Source organism: Amaranthus tricolor, chromosome 4 (assembly GCF_026212465.1).
Source record: "Amaranthus tricolor cultivar Red isolate AtriRed21 chromosome 4, ASM2621246v1, whole genome shotgun sequence".
Classification (NCBI taxonomy): Eukaryota; Viridiplantae; Streptophyta; class Magnoliopsida; order Caryophyllales; family Amaranthaceae; genus Amaranthus; species Amaranthus tricolor.
Genome location: NC_080050.1, coordinates 7,548,802 through 7,574,688, shown reverse-complemented (window position 1 = coordinate 7,574,688; position 25,887 = coordinate 7,548,802). Strand labels below are relative to the sequence as shown.

Sequence of the window (25,887 nt, the reverse complement as noted above, 5' to 3'; positions counted from 1 at the left end):
TTAAAGCTGTCCGTTCTAACCATTAACCAATAATTTATTTAAATAATTTTTCAATATATGATATTTTTTTTAATTCAAATTTGAGACTTAGAAGGCAAATTTAAGATAAGATTGAAATTGGTCTTTTAAGCCTTCCACTTGGTCTTTTAAGTCTTGAAATTGAAATTTTTTTTAAAAAAATTGTAATACTAAATTGAAGAATTAAAACCAAATCCACTTAAATCTTGAAATTAGTCTTTTAAATCTTAAATTTGGCCATTTTAATATTAAATTTGATCTAGTATAAAAGTATTAAAAAAATTTGAAAAAATTGGACCACGAACTATTTGGCCCATATATGAGTGATTGCACACATTCAACTGTTGTGTATTGATTTTCATTTATTGAGGCCGTGTCATCGTGAGATGACTCCAATTAGGTCACCCCTTACTATTAAAAAAGATAACCGCTTTCTGTACAATAGAAATTCAGTTTGAACTACTTGTATGAGTCCGTCTGACCGTCTTATGCTGAAACGGTGTTATATAAGATTTGCCTCTTTTTTCTGTGTTTCATTTAAGAAGAGGAACAAAATTAACAACACACACTTAGGTTCCTCTTTTCCCTCTTCCCTATTCTTCGGTTTATTCCCAATCGCTAAACCATACTTCTACATTCAAATCGAATTACACATCTCCTTCAAATTTCATTCCTTTCTCATCTGCAAATTCCATTAAAATGGACATCGAAGAAAGGCAGGCAGAGTTAATCGAACAATTTGTGGAACAAGTCTCGGCAATCAAGGGTTCTTCACTCATTCCGATCATCATGGATGCTACTTCGAACCCTTATCTCTTCGCTTTCTCCGAAATTCTCGCCGTTCCTAATATCGCCGAGGTTTTTCTCTCTCCCTCTTAGGGTTTTAGTTCGTTTTATTTATCTGTTTGTGTGATTTTAGAAGTATTTTTTTCTTTTGGCAATCATTAAAGTTGAGTTAGGGTTTTTAACCGTTACATTGAGATAATCATGTTCAGTATATTACAGTTTATGAAATTTTGATTGCAGGAGTTATTTGTAAACAAGTATATGAATTTGTGAAGTTATAAATTTGGGTGTTGCTTTTAGTCATATGTTTTGATGTATTACGATGATTTTTTTTTTCATAAGATTGGTTGCACCTAATTTAGCATCGGTAGGGAGTTCTGCATATTATAGAGCAGTTGGTGTGACGGGCAAGGGGATGGTTTAAGTGAAGTACCTATGTTACATTGGAGTAGGATTTAGAACTCATTTATACTAAGCAAATGAAGTGAGCATTGGGTGATTTATTGAATTTGTTGCTGAAATTGGCTCCATTTCTTGTTGGACATTGTGATTTATTATGTTGTAGGATGTTTGGTTTTTGCACGAACATTTTAAATTGTTGGTTGTTACACTCACACACAATGAGAATATACAAATACTTCCCGTCTCTATTTGATATTGCTACTTTTTCCCTAAGTGAAAATGACACAGAGATTAAGAAGTTGGGTTGGATTGGTTAAAGTTGTTGGGCTATTCAAAAATAAAAAAAGAATAGAGTGAAGATGTGTGAAAGTGTTGGGGTTATGTCCCAAAATAGTACAACAAAAACAATGCCTCAGCTTTAATCCCAATAGATTGAGGTCAACTACATCAATTAATATATCATTTTTCATTGTCGTTCAAAATTATTCTTTTTTCTTTCCATTCATTTCAATTTTCTTTCATCTTAATTTCTATCCTTTATCCTTTTCCACAACTGTTCTACAAGTCATCTTCGGTATTCGTTTCCCTTTTCTTAAGTCTTCTACGCTTCAACATTCTATCTTTCTTATCGGTTTGCTAATAACTCGTCTTTGCACATGCCCAAACCATGTTAAACGATTCTCTTTTATCTTTCCTTAATATTTGCAACTTTTAAACCCTTTTTTATATCTTTGTTTCAAATTCTATTCCTCAAGGTTTGCCCACTCATTCATTGTAACATTCGCATTTTTGCTATTTCTATGTTTCTACTATGATCCTTTCTAAAAGGCCAACATTTAGATGCATATAGTAGCAATGGTCTAATGGACGTTCGATAAAACTTGCCCTTTAACTTTAAGGGCACGCTTCGATCACATAATATCAAGTGGTCGTTCTCCATTTTTGCCACCCACACTTAACTTTATGGGTCATATCTTATTGGGTGTTCTTACAACTCTTAAATATGGACCTAAAGTATTTGAATCCCCCCACTAAGAGCGATTTCTTTTTCTTTTAACTTTATAATAACTCTCATTAGCTTGTTTGCGCCAAAGTTACACTCAATATACTCTGTCTTGCTTTGACTTAATTTGAAACCTCATGAATTTAACTCTTGTTTCCATTGTTCTAACCTAGTATTTACCCCTTTCTTAGTCTCATCTACCAAAATAATGTCATTGGTAAACAACATGCTCCAAGATATGTCTTCTTATATCAATCAAGTTATCCTATTTAGGTACCCCATAAAAAGTAAGACGCTTAGAGCTGAGCCTTGATAAAGGGCAAGTGAGATTGAAATATCCTGTAATGCCCCTCCATATTGTTAGGTTATGACAATACGTCACTTAATCACCCCGCGGGCCCACTCGTGTGGACACACCCACGGGGCACCCACTATGGGCCCACAAACCCACGACTAGTAAGTGTGGACTTACATATACACTTGATGAGGTTCACTCTTCCCCAAAACCATATGGTATTAGAAAGATTACTCACCAAGCGTTATATGGAAGTCCACAACTCAATATTTTAGTGATATCGGATCTTCCTCACATGTGAAGTATTTCTTACACATATATGTTATATCATTCGTCTTTGCTTCTCGATACATATCTTGTACTATATTAATGTATTTCTTGAGAATACTCTTTTTTGTCATTGTTCACTAAAGTACATTTTCTGGTACCTTGTCATATGCTTTTCTCAAGTTAATAGAAATCATGTGCAAGCCTCTTTTCTAGCTCTATAGTACTCTATCATTTGTTCATAAGATGAATTGTTTTCATTATAAAATCTCCTCGACATAAATTCAAATTGGTTCTTTAATATGGAGGTACTTTTCCTCATATGTATTTCTAAAAATTCCTAATCAATAACCATGATTTGTAAATCACTACGAAAAGGCAAAAGAATAACAATAAAGTAAACAAAATCAAAAAAAGTAAATTAAAATCATAAAAATTCCACTCTATCACATCCTACCACATAAAGGTGATTTGTTAACTTTACAAATAACTTTATTTACAAAGACCTTCTCAATGTATCTCTATCACTTTATCCATAACTTCATAGTATGGATCATGAGTTTGATTCCTTGATAATTGGAGCAAGTGTGACATAACTTTGTGCCTTTACCCACGAATCGTGATTGGATTCGATCGACTTGAACCAGGGTTCATTGGCGGGTTGAGTAGCCTTGATTCGTAATTCAGCTTGGTAAAATCATCGATCTAAAGTGTTGTGTTTTCTTACAAAGTAAAAGAGAATCCGTCTACCCATGAATTATGAACAACTTTATGGTTGTAGGCTCTTGATCACATAGATTTTTTTAATCTTGTTTCTTGATTATTTAATTGTTTAAACTCTCGTATTCTTGTAACTCCATGCTACTTTAGCTAGTATTATTACATGGTTTAGAGTTTAGACTCTAGACTCTAGTATTAGACCATAATACACTTTGTACATTACTTTTTTTTTGCAATCACATTATAAAATATGAAAGTATTACAAATAAATTAAATTAATGGCATGACTACTTATATTTTGTGTTAATGTTATAATTAAATTAATAAATAGATCACGTTATTTTTTTTTTGATAAAATAAATAAAGTTTCTCCACTACTTTTTGATAAATAATGTTATATATTGTTAATGCTAAATACTATCCAACATAAGTATGATCACATTATACATGTATAATTTTAATAAAATAATAAGTAAAATTCTTAAAGAACCGAATGCACGAATCATGAAGCTAAAAATCAAACCAAATAACCTCGTGATTCTCCTAAAATTGCCTTAGCTATTCAAATGATGCAATTTAAAAGTATTCTTTGCATCCAGTGTCATTTTTCAATCTGCTTTTTCAACAACTTTTTCGGTGAGAACTTAAGCATTGTCCTCTTTTAATGTCCGTAGATCTAGGTTAAGGAGTTTTTGTTGGGTGGCTACACACTATTCCGGAATAACCTTACAGTTAGACAACTACCTCTATCGATCATCTTTGTCAAAAAGTATTTAATTTGGGTTGCGTTTACTCTAGTTTGAAAAGTCACTAGGTGACTATTTCTCTTCTTAAATCATGTGTTAGCAACCAATAAGTCGTATGAGAGTGTAAAATCCAAACTGATCTTTTTTAGTACTCTTAGTTCCACATTCCAAAATAGTATTAGAGCAAATTCATTGGGACAAACTAAAATAGAAGGCGAGACAAATTGAGAGGTTGAGAGGGATGAAGGGAGTACTATTTTAGTTCATCCTACATGGTTTGCTACATTGCAACTTTTAGACATCACTCTACCTATAATACCCCACTAAATCTATAACTTAATTTTCTCTCCTAGATTAAAACCTATAATTACTTGAGCAATGAACATGATCCACTAAATCTAATATACCCATTTTTATACGTTTTCTTTGGTTTATGTGCCAAACCCTAGGGGGCACAGTGGAGTTATGTCTAAGAATAAACTTTAAAGATAAGTAGGAATTCCTTATGAACCAATATTTATTTGGATTTTCAAATATTTTTTGCACTAGAAAATGTTAGATGTCAATGTTTTTTGTATATTCACTGCTTATAATGAAGGCTTCAATGCTCCAATCACAAGTACAAGAAAAGAAGGATGGTTTCACTGTGCAGTGACAAACATTGTCGTGTCTTCTTTCAAGAGTTAATTTCATTTAATAGTTAATGTACTAGCATTCCATACTCTTCAATGCGCAACACTTGTGAGACTGGATAAAATACAAGAGTTTCTAGATTGTCATCGAGAAGCGGTGTCAATTAAGAAAGGGCTTTATGCTTCACTCTTTAAGCCCTTGGGGTAGTGTTAAGTATTATAGGTTGCTATATCGTAGTCCAGTGCACCCTTATTTTATGAATGTGTTGTCAAATGAGCAAAGGTTAGAACTCAATGATATTAGAGAAGAGAAAAGTTTTGAATTGAAACTAAGATTCACATCATGTTAGAACTACTTCATTGAAATGCTTAGAATTGTTATATGTTATAGAATAATACAATTAACATTCTTTGCATTTAGGTGATAAAGCGTGTCAGTAAAGAGGTCCAAAGATTCATACAAAAAGACAAAAATGCAAAATTTGTTTACTTAAGACAAAATAAAAAGAGAATTTAAGTTGAGATTATGATGTAAAAGTATACAAGAAGTTAGAATTGAGCAAAAGAGAGAGACATCTCTCTAGAGGACAGTCAAATGAGATAAGCAACTAGTAGAAAAAAGATAAGCATGCTTAGGACAACAATAAATGTTCTTATCCTATGTTGAAGGATAAAGATATTATAGGAGTACATTTACGGCCAAGGGAGAAAGACAAGAGACGTGTTGGCGAAATAATTGCCATTACTAGGAATGTATGATAAGAATAAACAAATTCAAGGTGGAAGAGGCTTTGAAGTTTGAAGAATATTAAACAAATTTGCTGTGATGATATTCCTATTGAGGTTTGGAAATATTTAAGACAAATGATATTAGATTAGTTAATTAACATTATGAGGACCGACAATTAAGATGTCGAAGATGGGAGAGATAAGTACTATTTTACCTATTCATGCAAACAAAGGGGATGCAAAAAATGTTTTTACTAATGGAAATTGAGTTTATTAGCCACGCCATGATGTTTCAGGGGGATGATAGAATATGAGAAGATGGTTAAACATTTTTGAAACCAATTTAGTTTTATGGCATGATGCAATGTATGTAAAAGTAGCGAAAGAAATATTTTTTTGTGTTATGGCAAAGAACTTGTATAGTGTCAGATATGTATGAAAAAGTTAGATGAGGTAATTAGACTTATCCAGGAAGAAATTTCTTGGTACATATTGGTTAGATATGTCAAAATAAGAGTAAAAGGAATAATGTTATGCCATTAGCATTATTAAGAGGAAATTTGAAGTTATTTATGAAAAAACTTATTCAAAGTGAGGCTTTCAAGTAATTTGGCTCATTTTTTCACAATAAAGATATGTGTTGGAGTAGAATATTTTGAAGACAAAATGAGAGATTTGTGTGTCATGTTTGGTTATTCATGTGCAACAAAGCGGAAAATTATGAGTGAAGTGAAATGTTAGAACTTTGAGTAGCTTAAAAGCGGAAGAAATTGGTGAAAGATGACCATGACAGCATAACTTAATACTCCCTCCAATTCAGCACTAACGTCCCATTTGCTTTTTGGACATTATTCATCTCTTACTCTTACTTTGTATTTTATTGTTAATCTACAAGTTAAAACATAGTCATGTGGGATCTTGTTTGATTCGTCTCAATGCAAGGATTATTCATATCAACTTTCCATAATTTTTAATAATACATAATTAGAGATATTAAGGATTGAATAAGTGCATTGGATAGAGTGCATAAAGTAAATGGGACGTTAGTGCTGAATTGGAGGGAGTGATATATAGAAAAATAAAGTGAAGAATTGGGATCTAGATTAGCACTGACAATAAATATATGTAGACGATTGTTGAAATTGATTTTTCAAGTCGTAGATTAGTTTTGGATAACACCGAATAAAATGTTTATTGACAACTTTTTCCCATGTTAATTTGTTTTTGCTTGTGTAGATGTCCCTATATTTTAGGGATTAAAACTTTGCATTATTGTTGATATTGGTGAATTAATATTTGTGATGCAGCTTGCAGGAACTGAGCATTCTATGTACCTTAACCTTCTCAGCTTGTTTGCTCATGGAACATGGAGTGATTACAAACGTAAGTTTTCGAATCTATATGTTAATTTATTTGATAACTTTAAGCCATTTTGAACCTTGCTGTTGTAGTACTTTGTTGGTCAACTCAATATTGTTCCTCACTGGCCAGATTGTTAAAATATAGCAATTTTCTAATGTGCAGACAATAATAGGTCTCTACCTGCTTTGACAACTGATCAAATACTCAAGTTGAAACAACTCACCATACTTACACTAGCCAAGACGAGCAAGGTACTTATACCATACAATTGTCCTTGCATTCTTTTGCTTCATGAAGTCATTCATTACAAATGGTTTTTAATTTCCTAGCCTTGTGTTTTCGTATCAACTAGTAAGTCTTGAGCTGTGGTTAGATTGGTCTAGTCACGCATTAATTAATTGCTATAAAATATGATGATTTCTCTGGTTGTGTTGTGAAGTAATTATTTGTGTTGTTTTTTCATTTTCAATAAGTGTGAAATTAGAGCTTTTCAGTAGTATGTGCTCCTAGGGTGTTGTCTATTTTGGGGGTCCAAAGAAGGAACTAGGAGCAAATTCAAGTATCATACTTAGTACAAATGAGTAGTGACTTTTTGTTGCAATTTCTTAAGAGGAGTATTTAGAGAAACAAGTTTTGTGTTACTTCTTGGAGTTTCCTTGGTTCTTACTATGTTAAGTAGGTAGATCAGTAGATCCATGTGAAATTGACTCTCTGCAACTCTAAAATTCGTTTTTGCTATCTACTCCAGTCTGATTTTTCTTATGGGTAGCATACTTGGATGTACTCCGATATCATGCAGTCACGACTTACGAGTACATCAGTTTGTGAGGACTATCTTATTTCGCAGTGCTGATGTTCTTCAGGATTACGGCGCATATTACTGACAGGATTTATCAATGGGTGCAGTCATTAAGACCAGTGAGGGGTCATTTTTTCAAAGAAGGGAGATTCATTATGTCTCAACGTACTTTGACATGTGATGTAGTATATTGGAGTAATATACGGAGTCATGACCTCTTAGGCTCTGGATTCCTTTTAGATTTCAATTTGTGCTGGGATATAAATGTAGGATTTCAGCATGATACATTTTTTTCTCCTTTCTTTTTCTGTATCTATGTAGATTGTGGAGCTGAAGTGGCAATACGCTTTTTCTTATCTAAATAATTTAGATTCTTGATACACATTAGTTGTTTATAGTTATGTGTTTCCTTTTCTGTTGTAATTGTTTGTTTTTCAGGTACTCCCATATGATCATTTGATGCAGGAGCTGGATGTTACAAATGTACGTGAGCTAGAGGATTTTCTTATCAATGAGTGCATGTATGCGGTATGTATTCCGGTGCCTTTTCTTTCACATTTTGATGAAGTTGATTAATCTGAAGTATTGTAGGGCTTTGGGTATGTTTATTATATTATTCATTTTAGTTTTTCCTTACCTGGGGGAGTGAGGGTATTGGTATTGATTCTCAGCTTTAGTCCTGCCTTATAATCAATAATCAGTTCCATTTTTACTCGTGTATTGATGGTATTGTTGTATTCTTGTTTGGGCTAAATGTCTAATGGTTTGAACAAATGGGAATGTTGCTAGTCCTTAATATGCACTTGTTACGTTTCTTTTTAATTGCAACTTTTTTTAGAACACGCATGTCAATGGATTTTAACTGCTAAAATCTCTAGTTATTATTTACAAGTAAAAAGTATCAAAAAATTACTTTATTGAAACAATGCATTGAGACGAATCTAACTAGATTCCCTACAACTATATTTATTTGTTAATTAAAGAAAGTGAAAGCAAAACATCTGAATGCTGTAAATGCCAAGTGTTGCAAGTAAAAAGAAATCATTGATACCCGGAACGACATCCGATGGAACGGGAACAAGGAAAGCAATATAGATTGACTCGGGGACGATTGGGTACGAGATACATTATGTATCAAAAATATGTTTGAAAAAAATAAATTAAATTACAATGGTTTTTTTGCTTTAAGAAATTGTTTGTAAGTGGAATTTTTATATTCTAGGTTTCATCTTGCTTTTTCCTTCATTTTTCTTTGATTTGTAAATTAAGGCCAAAATAAAGGTCTTCGATATTGAGATGTCACTTTGAGCGATTTGGGTGGCGTCTCGTATTGATTGGGAACGGAAATTCCCGGATCATGGAATTATGAAAAAAATGTTGGAAGTATAAAATCACCAGTTTAATATTTTAGTTTTAGCTAATCTTGGCATGGTCATTGTTCCTCGGATGTTTTGGTGGGGATACTTGGATTAAATCCATGAAAAACTTGCTTGCGTATGTAGCATGCTCAAAGAGGTGGATTATCTTTTATATTAGTCATCACTTATCGCACTCCATCCCCACACAACAAAAGCTTGACTAGGTCAATTTGTTGTTTGTGAACATCAAGTACGAACACCATTGCAACATGCATGATGCATCGTCATTTGTTCAATCATCGACCAACTTGTTTCATGCATGTGCAGAGACAATTTTCTTCTGATAGATAAAGAAAAATTGAGTATGACAGAACCATATAGTCGATGGGGAAATGGGAATTGTATGAGGTGTACTCCAATTGAATAATACCAAGATTTTCCTATAGGAGCATATTTTGGCTATTCCTCTTTCTCGTCTTTTGTTGAGTGTTGACAGTCTCATGTATATTTTGCATTGTAAATGGACTTGTTAAATCATGTGCGATTCTTATTCATGTTTTGCTATCAAGGGTATAGGAAACAATTTCTTTGTCTCTACAAAAGGTAAGATCGCGTACATTTGATCCTCCTAACTCTGCCTAGGCGGGAGCGTAGGTGAGACCCACTTAATGACATTGGGATAATGAAGTATTGTTTTATGGTACACAAGTTTTCAGACTATTGTTATTTGTGAACAACAATAGTTCTAGTCTAATATCAGGGTTCAAGTATGCTTCTGTGCTATGTTTGTCTTTGTTGGGTGATTATTTGATTTATGCCACTGGATTGGATAAATGCTGTCTCAATTTATATGTCCTTAAGCGGTTAACTCCCCTTATCTTGAGTAATCGTGTGGAAGTCTGAAATTTCAGTGTCAACAAGATGGCTTCATTGCTTTCTACTGATTGCTAACTTCTACCTTTTGTTATCAGGGCATTGTTAGGGGAAAGCTGGACCAGTTGCGAAGATGCTTTGAGGTGCCACCGCTGCACCTTTGCATCCTTTTTTTGGCTAGGTTTCTAAGCTTTAGAATGATGATACAATTATCATGTGTAAGCAGGTACAATTTGCTGCTGGAAGGGATCTTAGACCAGGGCAACTGGGTAGTATGATACAAACTTTGACTAACTGGTATTTTTAAATTTTCATCTTCTTTTCTTTCCTAATATTTAAAGATTGCAATTTTGCTATGGTAAAATGTCTGTAATTCTGAATTGGATTGCCTAATATATTATGCTGCTTTATTTTAAGAGGGTTCAGTAATCATCTTTGATGCCTTAAAATGAATCATTCCTATGTTCTTTCTTAGTCTTGGTCCTACTAGGTCTCCCATGATGGATTTTATTGTTATGGCTCCTACTGAACTGTTCAGTGCTCACATTTATTTTCCTTTTGTTTCTCAATGACATTATCTGTTGGCAAGAGAGTGGAGGAGGCTATACAAGCAAGGAAGAAGATTGTTAAATTAGTCCCGCTGCATTTTCTGATGTGCAGTCCTGTTTATGTCATTTCTATGACTTCAACACACCTATATATTTTTGTATGTAACTCGCTATGCCTGTAACTTTTCTTTCCTATTTAATTTTGACCAAGCAACCCTTTTTTAATTTCACTTGGGTAGGTTGGTTGCCAAGTAGATATAATTATAATGTAAATGTCGAACCAAAGTGTGTACAATGGGGAAAATAATAGATGTAAGCGAGGGTTGGGATAGAAAGAGACAAAAATTGATGGAATTGTGACAAGCAGAAAAAGGTGAGTTAGGAACCTCTCCATCTTCTAAAAGAAATGGAGGGGTCCATTACCTAATTGAATGGTTTAGAATATTTGATAAGAGAAATCACGAGTTTTGGGATTCTTTTTTCTTATACCACAATAGGCATCAAAATCTTGATATTGGATTTGGAGAAAAGAACTTAATATGATAAAGGATGGGTAAATTTCTTTCAAAAGGCACCCAAACAGTAATTGTGAAGTTAATTCTTGATACAGTGTGTGTTAGTTTTTGGTATGGAATAATCCATACAAGTTATCCCAACTATTGTTCTCCAAACAATTTCTTACTAAGGTTTAACTGTAAATAATTCTTACTACTTTCCATGTCTCTTGTAACCGGATAATAAGCAACATCTCTTCCTAAAACATTATTACTTGCACAACACCCTCATTAATGATTCTATAATGATAACTCACTCTCCTAGGAACCTGCCCTTTACTTTCTCTATCTGAATATGTCTCTCCCTATAGTCCCTAGTCTCTACCCACTTTGTAGTCTCAAAAAAGAATCTAAAGCAATGAACTATTATCTTTTTTCAATTCATCTTATCTTATTTTGATTGGATAAAAATTGGAAAATTTGGTGAAAAAGCTTTTCTTAATCTCAATTTACAAGAACTTCATAGGGTTATGAGCTGCTTAATTGCTGGAATACGTTATGAACCACGTAATTGCTGACGTGGGCAATGGGCTTAGAGAATAAAGCGCTTGAACAACAGGCTGAGTTGAAATTCAGTCAAAAGGTTGGTTTGGTAAAAAGTTTTAAGTATTCCCTACAATTCAGCACTAACGTCTCATTTGCTTTTTGGACACTATTCATCTCTTACTCTTAATTTGTATTTTATTATTAATCTACAAGTTAAAACATAGTCATGTGGGATCTTGTTTGATTCGTCTCAATGTAAGGATTATTCATATCAACTTTTGATAATTTTTAATAATGCACAATCAGAGATATTAAGGATTGAATAAGTACATTAGATAGAGTGTATAAAGTAAATAGGACGTTAGTGCTGAATTGGAGGGAGTATTTGTTTTAGAAAGCAGTGAAATTTTGAGAAATGAAAATTTTGATATGAAGGATAGATGGAAAGAAATGGTTTTTGAAAAATCAATAGAGAGTAACATGATTGGAAACATGTTGGAAACATGATTGAAAACATGATTTGAAGTTTCTTAAGATTAATGGAAGGAAAGCAAATGATGCTCTAGTTTATTATTTTCTGATTGGGGTCTGTATTAATGTAAATTTTCTTGGATCAAAGCCTCAATTGAATTCGGTTCTTTAATTATAAGATGAATCAAATTGTTTTGGAGTTTTCTCTTGAATCAAGATGGGAGACAAATAAAGTTCTCTTGAATTTAATTAATAGAGAATGGAAGAAAAATTGAGACTGAAGAATACTGAGGGCCCTTCATCTAAATCAAGCTAGGCAGAGGAGGGATGTGAGCCTTTCTAACCTCTTTAAAATGATGTTTGGTGAACTCACCTTTAACAAGTGAAAATTGTTGGTTACTGTTGTAAGACCATTACCATTGGTGTGGAAATTTTCTTTGAGTGGAAATTTTTTTGTGAGGTTTTTTACTCATTAATAAAAACCAACAAAAAAACATGTAAATGTTTCTAAAAAAACTCTAAATGAGTGGAAACTTTTGAGACTTCCTCAATAGGGCATCCAAAATAATTTTTAAAATAAAAACGAAGAGAGTAAAAAGAAAGGATAAATTAGGAGGGAGAAAGCAATGAAGAAATTTTTTTTGTTTTCTTGATGGGATAAATTAGATTAGTAAATATTTCCACGCAAAATCTGATGTGGTAGAAAGGAAAAGTGTACAGGGATTGGTGAGGAATTTTTTTTTTTTACTCACCATTGAGACTGCTCTAAGGGCACTATTTTGATAGGAATATTCTGAGTTAATTTTAAGTTGGAGTATATTGAGCAGGTGGATGATATATTGGATTATTTTTGTCCTTTTATTTTAATTTTAAAATTTTAACTATTTGATTTAGGTAACTTTTTGAAACTGTTTCAGTATTCGCGTGGTCAAAAAGGCAGTATAAAAAGAAAAAACTCATAGTATATAAAAGGACTACTGAAGTTAAACAAGATTCTTAGTTATAAAAAGCGCCATGCACTCTAAGGTGCAAGGCGTTACGCCTCTGCACCTAGCCTTAATGCTCCTTTTGGGGGAAAGCCAAATTACCAATACACAGTAGTTTCATTGGTATAATTTTTGTTTTGAAATTTTCATCTGGCCGAGTTGCGCTTATTCTTGCGTGCCTCCCTTGTGCCTTTTGTATTTTTTCTTATGTGGAATTGAAAAAACATTTTTCTTGCGCCTTTGTGCGCCTTGCACCTAGGTGCACCGCAGGCGCACTTTTTACAAGAGTAAGATTGCTAAGGTACACCCAACTTATTGGTGGAGCACACTTGGCCACTGCACAGGGCCCCAACTTTGTGGGGGTCTCACTTTTTGCTTCTCTGATCTTGCCAATCTTGCTTCTCCTTGTGGCTGAACTAAGTAAATCATTTCCAATCCTTTCTTTCTGGTTTTTAGTTGATTCAGATTTCAAAAATTATGTTAAAATAATACATATTTGTAGCGCAAGCTTGCAGTTCCAAGGTAGTTTTTCCTGATTATTCCCATCTTCTGCACACCATTAAAGAAAATAATATAGGTGAAGGACACACTTAGTATTCCCATGACTTCTACCTTTCAATCTATTTGGTATGGGTGAAGTATTACGGCACCTATTACTTTCAAAATACTTCTGGGTCTAAGCCCATTTAATTTTAAGGTTTTTTTTGGCAATTGAAACTGCTTTTATGCGGCTCTGGTCTTTTTTTTTTTTGGTTAGAAGTATTCTTTTGCTTTAATGTGGATGTAATATTACGAAGCATAATAACAGCTCAACACGTCACTTACACTTGCAAGTTACAAATGTTATTAGGTAAGTTTTTGGGGTCTATTTTGTAGAATGTTACTCCCAGTCCCAAATTTGTCCTGGCCCTGAGCTAAGGGGCAGTATGAGTGACCTTTCTAACTTCAATTAATGATGATGGATGCTGTTACTGAATGTTTTGAGCATTGCTGTTTTGTGTCTTAATAACTTCAAGTCCTAAAAAGATGAAAATACTTGGTTTATTGGTAACAAATGAGGCATCATATTATTTAGTCTTTTTAATTTCATCAAATAGATCACTCATAATATGTTTGTGTTGGTTCCTCATGTAACTTGAGCTGCTTTTATGTTGGCTTAATATTAGGAGTATTTGCTGGTCGTGCTTTTTAGTTTTACCTGCATAAGACTTTCTTTGTATGCTATGCTTTTGGCGTAGATGTAATTATGTTATATTTTATACTTTGGAGTTTGCGATTTTTCCTGAAAATGCGCTGTAAGATCTGTTTTTCGGCTTTGTGGCATTTGGTTACTTGGTCTGTTGGATATGGGTTATTGAGACCCTTATGTATTACAATACTCTGTGAGTTCAGAGTTTGACTAGTTCGTAGACCAACTTGATTGTTTCTCTGTTGGAAAGATGTGATTAATTGATTTGATTATACTGGGTCTTGGCATAATGCAGCGTGCTATGCATTACATAATGTATATTTTTGCTAGATTCTTGGCTTCTTGTCCGGGCTGTTAGGATCCTAGTAGCAGCATTTTTTTTGGCATTTCTTTTATTCGATGCTTATGATGCTTTCGAGCATTGAAACTTTGTTTTGTGAATTCGTCCTTTTACATGAAATATACTCGTATGCGCTTTACATGTTGAAATTTGCATATTCAATTATTATTATGCTGTATAGGTTGGGAACGTCAGACAACTTACTATTGACAATTGAAGAGAAGATTAAATGGGCTGATAGCATGAGTGAAGTGGACAAGAAACACAAGAAAGAAGTTGAAGAGAGGCTGGAAGAAGTCAAGAAGACCATTTCTCACAAGGTGTGAAATTCATTTCTTCTACTTTTCATTTTCTACTGGAGTGTCATTAGCAATGATTATACTGTACAATCAGATTAGCTGGACACTATGCTCTTAGAGTGCTTGTGCCATGAGATTCAGCATTTGACGTGCTTCAGGTTCATGATGTGCCGCAACCTGGTTACATAGTAATTAGCCAATAACCTGAGGGAAGAGGTTGGGCAGCTGGTATTAGTTCAATTTTACATGCTTTTCATTAGTGTTAAATGCTCCTTTTTTCATTTGTAACACTTTAATCTAAATTCCCTCGCAAGAGACACTTATTTGGTCTATTCTGTTAACTAAAAAATCTCGTTTCACATAAATCTTTGAACAGACTGATATACCTTTTTATCCATGATCTGGGACTTTTGTTTTAATCATCTTCAGTTTTAGGATTTTCTTGTATAGAAAGTAATGGCTTCTAGGTTTAGAAAGGACATTAATCTCTTTGTTAGTATAATGGGGTATGTTTGTCGATTGTCTTACTTACATTGTGGCAGAAGTTCCAAACTAGCAGGCCGATGTGGACTTCCGAGGGCACGAGGAGATCTACTCTGAACCTGGTGGAGTGATGGACTTTGAGGAAGATAGAATCCGGCCTAAGAGGTAGTAGATTGTCACTTAACAATCTTTCGTCATTGCACTTGTTTATATGTAACGTTCATGGTCATTCAGTAACATCAGGACTTTCCTTTTAATATTCTGGATTTCTTTTTAGTCAACTTTTTTTATTTGAAATGCAGGAGGCGACATCCACTACATTAGCAGTTGATGGAGTGATTTCAAGGGGACTGCTTGTTTTGGACAGCAGCAAACTGCACAGATGATACACTCCATTGTTTTTGGCCTGTTGTCTCTGAATTGACGTTTGCGATTAAGCAAGTTCACTCCTTGAACTTATGTTATTATTATGAGAGTAGGTTTTCCGTTTTAATATTCAAGGTTTAAAATATTTCATGGGTGAATGAGGGTTTGTAATAGTTTTAGTAAAGATTCATCATACTAAAGTGTTCTTGATTGACCTTTTGATCCGAAAATTTTGGCTGCTTTATACCAAGTATCATATTTATGTTAGATGTAGATAGAATTGGCTGTGAATGCATTGAAAGAGGCAATGCTGACCTTTCTAACAGTTGCAAACAGTACCCAAATAGTATGTGAATAGTGTACTATTTGGAGTATAAATATGTATACATCCTTAGATTGTATTGTATGCAAAAAATTACGCTGATGTACGAATCTGAAATTAATCTCGTATACTACTTTTTTTATTATATTCTCACTACCTTTTAACACGTTATCAGCACTAATTTTTCGCTCTAAAAAATCCAAGAAGGTAATATTTTTTTTTCTTCTGAAAACATTTAAATACTTTTTTTTTAGCCACAATATGGACGAATAATCAAATGGTATTAATATTATTATTCAAGGTGTTACCAACACCGTTCTATACTTTATTCTTAAAGAAAATTGTATAACTGTTACTAGCAACCCAACTAATAGTAGTTCAAACAAGCTGCGAAGACATAACCCAAATAATACCCACGTAAATGAAAATCCAATATCAAGTCCTAATAATACAACTAATCCACGAGCACAACCACCCATTAATCAGCCACCACAACCTACCAGTAACCCACCAGTCCAACCTACTAATGATTCTACAGTACCACAAGAAAGTAATAAAAGGAAAAATGGTGAAAGCGAAAAAACTAGTAGTAGACGTTTTCAGACTATTAACCCATAATTAATTTATTTTAATTATGCCGTTTAATCTTTAAGTTTGTTTTTACTTTTTCAACCACCTATATAGACTAGCTAGTATTATTTTGTGATGATCGCCTTTTATGGACTGGCTAATATAGCATTGTTATCGCCTTTATGGACGGTTTTATCTCTATTTATCTGATCATGTCGTCATATTATGTGCATATGCATTTGGTTACTTTAGTCTATAAAATTATATACATCACACTTTTATACATTTATACGTATATAATCTATTAATAAACTCATAAAATTTAATTTCACCTTAAAAAAATATTTAAAAGAAATATATATACATACATATATATATATATATATATATATATATATATATATATATATATATATATATATATATATATATATATATATATATATATATTATATTAAAAATTAAGTTATTTGATTCTAATTTGTTAACATTGTAATCTCAATAATTATAAGTAGTCGTAATTTACCAATAACACAGATTATTAGCACACATAATTACATTAGCTCTACATAACAAAGATTACACTCTTAACATAAAATCCTTTTTAATTGTAAAAGTATCACCCTGGGATGAATGTCAGAGTGGTCCAAAATTTATAATTTAAGTAAAACGTTAAGGGGTTGATTCTGAACCAAAATAATCATTAACCAAATAAAAATTTATCTACCACATTTTTATTAAACATGGAGATAAAATATGAAAATAGTATTTTTACCCCATATAAATAGGGTCTTCTAAAAGTCACTAACACACACACCACTCACACCTTATCCCAAACAAAAAAAAAAAAAAAAAATTTAACCCACTAAATTCTTTCTTCCTCTTCTTCTTCCTTCAACCATCCATGGCAAACAATATATCTTTAAACTCCCACCTTAATTCAATTGGCGACAATGTAAGTAAAATACTAGAAGCATTCATTATCATTATGGACTTAATTATATTACTCGTAGCGCTTATGCTCTATCTTATTCTTCAAAATATCATAAATGTTATAATTTTTTTTAACAATTTGTATTTTGTTTTATCATCTATTAATACTATCTACTTTATTTTTATTTCTGATTATATTGTGCTTGTTATATCTAAGATATTAAATCAGGGGGAGATAATACTAATATGCTTTAATATTTTAATGAAACACAAAATCATTAATAACCTTGTCATTTTCTCAATTGTAGAAAATAATGGCCGATCTCAAAAAGAGAGAATTTAATGCCTTGGAATTCACAGGAAATATTTTATACAATGGACGTCAGATGTCAAATTATATCTAAAAGGAAAATGTTTATTATACACAATAATTGAACTTAATCCTGCCGATAAAGGAAAGGGTATTGAAAGAGATCCCATAAAATTGAGGAAGATAAGGCAAAGGCTGCATCAATTTTGAGACACCATTTAACCGATAGTCTCAAACATGAGTATACCAATTAGGAAGATCCAAAATTACTTTGGGAAGAGCTAAATGAAAGATTTGGGGATAATAAAAGTGTACTTCTCCCAAAGGCCATCGATGAATGGTGAGAGTTAAGATTTCAAGATTTCAAATCAATTAGTGATTATAATTCTGCCCTTCATCTGATAAAATCAAAATTAGTCTATTATGGACAAATAATAACAGATAAAGAAATGATAGAAAAAAATTATCAACCTTTCACGTAAATAGCATTTTGTTACAACAACAATATCGTGAAAGACATTTCAAAAAATATCATGAATTAGTGAAAACATTTCTTGTTGCGGAACAAAATAATGAATTATTATTGAAAAATCACAACAGGAGACCTGTAGGGTCTATGCCCTTTAATGAGAAAAATATGATTGAGAGAAATGTGCGCCATTGAGGTCGTGGGAACTATTTTATAAGAGGCAGAGATCTTGGAAGATATCACGAAAAGAGTGACACGAATATTTTTGAACAAGGAAATTTCTATCGTCGTGGTCCTGGTTGCAGACTTGGTCGTGGCCGCGGGCGTGGTTACATTTATGAAAGAAATCTATTTGCCCCCAGAAATGATAATTTTAAACAAGTCCACAAACAAAAAAGCACAGTGCAATAGATATGGCACGACTGAACATTGGGGGTAAACTTGTCATATCGCCAAACATTTAGTGGATTTATATCAAGCTTTCCAAAAAACAAAGGAAAAGGAGCAGAAGCAAATTTTGCAAATGAAGCAAGTACATTTGGGCCGACCTTATTTGTCTTCGATTTCTTTAATGAGGATGTGAGCCTCCACCAAGTTGATCCCCAAGAAGAAGATAATTACTTCTTTTAAGATGATTAGATGCATTTTCTGTTTCTCTAACTTGTTCTCCCTTTTTAAATTGATAAGTTGCTATTCTCTAATTATATTTTGTATTGAGTATTCTGGCTTTGTATTAATAATATAAATTTCTTTTCTCTTGTCTTAAAAATGGAAATTTTAGTAAATGGATCAAAATTTCATTGCCTCTTGGACAGTGGATGAACACATATGATATTGTAAAATCAATAATATTTTTCAAACTTAAAATTGCTTCAGGCAAATGTCAATACCATATCAAGAACAACAAAATTAATTGAAGGCACTGGAAAAGCATGTATCATACTCCCTACGGGACAAAATTACACTAGTGGAAAAAAACGTATCTACTGTGTGTCATTTGCTGTGGTTTTTATTAGACGCAGCATTAAATTGTAAAAAAGAATTAGGCAAAAAAAAAAAAATAGAGCAAATGCTGCGGTTCCTAGAAACCCGCAACACATAAGTGTTTTTTAAAAAAATGAAAAATGCATATATACTGCGCTTCTTAAATGCCCGCAGCAAATAATCACTTTTATGCTGCGATTCTTCTTAACCCGCAACAATTAACCTTCCTCTAAAAAATTAAACTCGCCTTTTAACGTTCCAATATTTCACAAAACCTACTGCATACATTGCTGCTTCATTTTACGTACTGTTGTATTCCATAGCGCTCCTAAAACCTCTGCTTCATCATCATCTCAACACAATAAAACTACTGCTTCATTCTTGTTCATCTTGTATATCATCTTGTTCTTGTTCAAGCTTCATTCTTGTTCAACAAGAAAAAAACCCATTCTGCTTCTTCAACCCACACGAAAAAACCCACTCTACTTCATTATCATCTTGTTCTTGTTCAAGCTTCATTCTTGTTCGTTCTTGTTCAATCCACACGAAACTCTTTTGTTTTATTCATCCCACGAAAAATCTCCCATTGTTGTCTTCTTCAAGTTCTCAAACCCACGAAATTTGGACTTAGTTCTTGTTCTTCTTCAAGGTATAATCTTTTAAAGCTTATTTTTAGTTGTTCTAGCTTCATTGTGTTTTAGGGCTTAGTTTTTTTTATACTAATTTTGATTATGTTTTTCATTGTATAGGTTACATAACCCAAAACCCACGAAAATTCAAGGTATAATTTTGATTTTGATTTTGTTTGATATGTTTATTAGTTTATATATTTGATGTTATAATTAGTTTGTTGATTAGTTTTTAAGTTTTACATTATTTAAAGTTCTTCAAGTTCTTAATTTAAGTTCTTTAAGTTGTTTAATTTTTAAGTTTTACATCCTTTTCAAGTTGTTATATTTAGTTTGTTAATGATTTTGATATGTGCATTTTGTTTACTTATTCATGTAGTTTGTTAATTAATTATGTATGTAGTTTACTTATGTATATGTATGTAGTTTAATTAATTATATATGTAGTTTAATTATGTATGTAGTTTACTTATGTATGAATAATCACAATAGTTTACTTATTATGTATGTAGTTTGTTAATTAATTAAAATACACATAATATTTACTTATGTATGTAATGTGTATTAATTTTATTTTGAATTAATTAATCACACTTAGATGACAAAAGATCGTTCTTGGATGTATGGAAGCATTGAATCGTCAGAATTTATTGACGCCGTATTAGAATCTTGTAGTATTGCTTTTGAACATCAAGTTAGGACTGGGGGAGTTGGTTTTTATTGCCCATGTGTCAAGTGTGGCAATGTATCAAAGGTAGATAGTGTTGATATCCTTAGGGAGCACATACTTCGACGTGGGTTTAGGCTTCAATATCATGTTTGGGTTTGGCATGGTGAGGAGGGAGTTTACAAAAAAAAAAGTATTGTTGAGGATGTCAATAATGTGGATGTAGTAGATCGTGTTGATGGGTATGAGACATATGAAGAGAACGTTGATGAAGATGTAGATCGTGTTGATGAGATGATGGAAGGAGTCGAGGATGAGTTAGGAAAACGTCCTCGTGTTTTTGACTTGTTGACAAAGGCTTCTCAAAAGCCTTTGTACCCTGGATTTACAAAGTACACCAAACTAACAGCCGTGTTGACAATTTTCAATATTAAGTCAAAGTTCAATTGGAGTGACACTAGTTTCACAATCTTATTTGAAGCGTTAGGTTAGATGCTTCCTGAGGGAAATGAACTTCCAAAGTCGACATATTATGATAAAAAGCTCATGTGTCCTTTCGGCTTAGAGTACCAGAAGATTCATGCGTGTCCGAATGGTTGTGTATTGTATCAGAATGAAAATATGAACTTAGAAGAGTGTTCCAGGTGTGAGTTATCGCATTACAAGCGTAAAGGGGCTGGGGATGGTAAAGGGCCCCCGGCTAAGGTATTGTGGTATCTTCCAATAATACCTAGATTCAAGCGTTTGTTTTCTATAAAGAAAGATGTGTTAAATTTGAGATGGCATGCAGATAGGGTGAAGAAAGGTCACTTACTCACACATCGATTTGATTCTCCGGAGTGGAGGAGTATTGATAGGTTACATAAGAAATTTGGGGATGATGTTCATAATTTAAGGCTCGGACTGTGTACGCATGGAATAAACCCATTCGCCAATCTTAGTTCTCAACATAGTACTTGGCCGGTACTGTTAGTGATCTATAATTTGCCACCTTGGTTGTGTATGAAGCATAAGTACATTATGCTTTCGCTTCTTTTCTCGGGTCCTAAACAACCTGGCAATGACATAGATGTATATCTTGCACCTCTCGTTGAGTATTTGAGAAAAATGTGGGATGAAGGCGTTTCCATGTTTGATGCACATGATAATGAGGAGTTCACCTTGCGTGTAATGCTCTTATGCACCGTTAATAATTTTCCGATATATGGCAACTTATTAGGGTATAAGAACAAAGGGAAGAAAGTACGCCCAATATGTATCGATAACATGGAATCCACGTGGATTCCTAAGTGCAAGCACGTATTCATGCACCATCGAAAGTTCTTCCCATGAGATCACCAATATCGTAAGAAGAAAAAGATGTTCAATTGGGTGGTTGAGGAACGTGTAGCTCGTCGACCGTTGACCGGTTATGAGGTTTACGAACAGGTTAAGGGAGTTGAGAATGTATTTGGTAAAATAGGGCAAGTGCAAGCGGGTGAGGATCGACGATGGAAAAAAGAATCAATCTTTTGGAAGTTTCCATATTGGAGAGATCTACAGGTTAGCATTGTCTTGACGTTTTGCATATAGAGAAAAATGTATGCGATGCCATACTCGAGACGCTTATGAACATTCCGGGTAAGACAAAGGATGTTAATGCCGTGCGAGATTACTTTGAATGTAAAGGTATTCGTCCGGAGTTGCGGCCACAAGTTAAGGTGAGTAAGAAAAGAAATAGAGCTGATGAAGTTGGTGGCAATAACAAGGGAAAGGGCAATAAGAATAAGATGAGTAATGAAAAAAATTATTTGCCTCCAGCTTGCTACACATTGTCCAAGGCAGAGAAGCGGGCATTTTGTGAGTCTTTGTATGGCATTAAGGTTCCGTCTGGGTACTCATCCAACATGAAGTGATTTGTGACCCTAAATGGTGAGTTGAAGTTAGGAAGCATGAAATCTCACGATTTCCATGTAATGATGCAAGTGTTCTTACCAATTGCAATCCGTGGAATATTGCCAAAACATGTGAGATATGCTATTACCGAGCTATGTTCGTTCTTCAACACAATTTGTAGTAAAGTTCTAGGATAACCTAGGAGACCTCATGAGAACTATCCAGGATGAGGAAGAAAATCGTAGAGAAGAAGGTCGAGTCCAGGGGAAAGATCATGTGGGGGAGGCTCAAAGGGGATATGGTCACAACCCTGTCAACCAAGATTAGTTTATTGGGCTTCCCAATTCAGTCAGAGGATGCGAATGAAATGTGGGTGAACATGGCAAAAACCATTAGAAAAATGGATAAAGAGACCTTGGGGGTGTTGTCGGGTAAACCAAAAGTGTTTAAAGAGTCGTGGTGGTGGAACGATGAGGTAGAAAAGAAGATAAAGGATAAAAAAAGAGATTTAAGGAACTTATGGCATCCACGGAAGAGGATGATAGGATAGAAAAGAGAGTGAGCTATAAAGAAGCAAAGCGGGCGCAAGAAAGCGGTAATGGAGGCAAAAAGCCGTGGTTATGAGGACTTGTATCGGAAGCTTGATACCAAAGAGGGGGAGAAGCAGATTTTTAAGTTGGCAAAGACTAGGTCCAGGCAGAGGCAAGACTTAGAGGGAGTGAAATACATCAAGGATGAAGGAGGACGAGTTCTCTTGATGCAAGAGGACATCAAAACCAGATGGCTCCATTATTTCTCTCAGCTACTCAATGAGTCTAGAGGGCCAAAGGAGGCGGAAAATCAAAATTATGACGTCCAAAGACCACTAGAATATGGGTCAACGAGTGATATTACCACAGAAGAAGTAGAAGAAGCTCTCAAAAAGATAGGGAGAACAAAGGCAGTCGGGCCAGATAATATCCCGATTGAGGTGTGGAGGGGGTTTAGGAGAAGAGGGCATTGGTTGGCTGACTAACCTCTTTAATATTATTTTAAGAACACATAAGATGCCAGAAGAATGGAGGAATAGCACACTAATACTCTGTTTAAAAACAAAAGTAATGCGTAAGTATGCGGGAACAATAGAGATATCAAACTTCTAAGCCACACAATGAAGGGAAAGAGTGATAGAGAGGAGAATTAGACAGGAAACGGTGATTAGAGAGAACCAATTCGGTTTTATTCCAAGAAGGTCAACCATTGAGGCAATTCATGTTTTGAGGAGACTGATGGAGACATATAAGGAGCGAAAGAAAGATCTGCATATGGTGCTCATTGACTTGGAGAAAGCGTATGATAACATACCACGACGTGTCATCTGGGATAGCCTCAAGGCTAGAGGTATTTCTTCAGTGTACATTGAGGCTATACCGGATATGTATGACAAAGTTTTGACTTACATTCAAACACCGGTGGGGATAACAGAGCCTTTTCCAGTTAAAGTTGGACTACATCAGGGATCGGCTCTAAGTCCTTTCATTTTTATTTTCATTATGAAAGAGATTTCTAAATCTATTTGGGAGAGACGGTATGGTGCATGCTATTCGCAGACGACATAGTGTTGGTAACAGAAACTAGAGATGAGGTTAGTAATAAATTGGATGAGTGGAAGGAAGCTTTAGAAGGTAAAGGATTGCGGATTAGTCGTACGAAGATCGAGTATTTGTCCTGTGACTTTAGTGGGACATCACCGGTAGGTGAACCAGAGGTATCCGTTGATGAAGTAGTTGTTAAAAGTACGACCAAGTACAAGTATTTCGGATCGATCATTCAAAGGGATGGGGAGATTAAAGGAGATGTAAATCATTATATACAAGCGGGTTGGCTCAAGTGGCGAGTAGCCACCGCGGTGCTATATGATAGGAAATTCCCAAGCAAGTTAAAAGGAAAATTCTACCGGGCGGAAATCAGACCTGCTCTGCTATATGGGACCGAATGTTGGCATGTAAAGAAGATTTTTGAACATAAGATGGAAGTTACAGAAATCTTATGCTGAGGTGGATGTGTGGGCACACATTGATGGATCGAATTAGGAACCAAGAGTTTAGGGACAAACTAGGGGTAGCCCCTATTTCTGAAAAAATGCGCGAAAATAGATTAAGGTGGTTTAGCTATGTGCAGAGAAAGACTTTCGCCACCCCTGTGAGGAGGGTAGAAAGCATTATAGTAGAGGGTAAGAGGAGTCGAGGAAGACCCAGTAAAACTTGGGATAAGTAAATAAAAGTTGACTTACATGAGTTAAACTTCTTTGAGGGCCTGACTAGGGATAGGGGTAGTTGGAGGCGCCATATCCATATTTTAGACTACTGATGTCCTCTTAGATTACCTTTTGGTGTTCTTGCCCTCTTGCTTCTCTCGTTTTTTATTATTAGTTTTTTTGTTTTCTTTTATTTTGTAGTTGGTTCTACTTATTTATTTTATTTATATGCATTTAATTTATCTTTCTCGTGTAGCTATGTCTCCTATCTTTCTCGAGCCGGGGGACTCCTTTGGTCGTGCTCTCCTTTATGGGTATGAGTTGCCGTCGTCCTTCCCCCCAGACCCTGTCCATAGTTTTTCTATGAGAGGGATACATTGGATAGAATGATGATGACGACTAACGGAATTGAAAATAAATTTTTTAACCATGCGGTGATTTTGTTAACCATTATTGTAGTAGCTCTTAAAGGAAGCATAGTTTTTTGTCTGGTTAACATCTTTCAAATTTAGAACTTGTATGTATACCCTTACAATGTACGGATGTGTAAGTGTGTAGATACATATAAAGAAAATACAATAATACATACTAATGTTAACGATGTGATTGTGATAATATTTAAAAATGAAGACATTAAATATTTACAATTGTTTAAATCAATCGGAAACAATTAAAACAACATTTCACTTAATATAATACTTACTGATCCCTGATTTATAAGCAAAATGTGTTTAATATAATACTTACTGATCAGAAGTATTTTAGCCTCCTAGGAAAGTTTTAGACTTTTTAAAAATTATGTCTAAGGATGTCACGTGGCAAGATATTAAACATTTTTTCAACTCTAATTTTTCAACTGCCACGTGGCAAGGTGGTTGTTGAATTAGAGTATTATATGATATGATATGATGGACACTAAGAATTTGTAAGGGTCGCGTACTGTAGTAATTAAATTTCTAGAAAATGTAAGAATTAACTTTCCTCATAATTTTAAATTCCGGCATTGTTGCTTTTTTTTGTCAACCAAATACAATTAATTTTAATCATTTTCTGAGAATTTAAAATTCCAAGGAGAATAGAATGCAATGAATCAATATGATAGTAATTAAAGCAAAACCATCAATATAGAGTACTTATTTTTAAAATACATTTTTCTCAATTTATTTTAAATTCAATTAAG

At 33.9% G+C, this 25,887-nt stretch overlaps 1 protein-coding gene across 3 annotated transcripts; it reads left to right on the top strand.

Moving 5' to 3' along the window:
• The first annotated feature begins 553 nt into the window (after positions 1-553).
• On the top strand, positions 554-16,179 carry LOC130810204 (COP9 signalosome complex subunit 7). Of its 3 annotated transcripts, none has more exons than XM_057676180.1 (9): positions 554-876; positions 6,906-6,981; positions 7,123-7,211; positions 8,198-8,287; positions 10,089-10,133; positions 10,217-10,287; positions 14,746-14,884; positions 15,423-15,511; positions 15,649-16,179. In XM_057676180.1, the coding sequence occupies exons 1-9, from the start codon at positions 718-720 to the stop codon at positions 15,668-15,670; spliced, it is 780 nt and encodes a 259-aa protein (XP_057532163.1). In that variant the 5' UTR covers positions 554-717; the 3' UTR covers positions 15,671-16,179. The 3 variants fall into 3 exon arrangements, with proteins under 3 accessions (XP_057532163.1, XP_057532165.1, XP_057532164.1); XM_057676182.1 differs by having other exon boundaries at positions 565-876; positions 15,409-15,511; XM_057676181.1 differs by having other exon boundaries at positions 565-876; positions 15,406-15,511.
• The last annotated feature ends 9,708 nt before the right edge of the window (positions 16,180-25,887 follow it).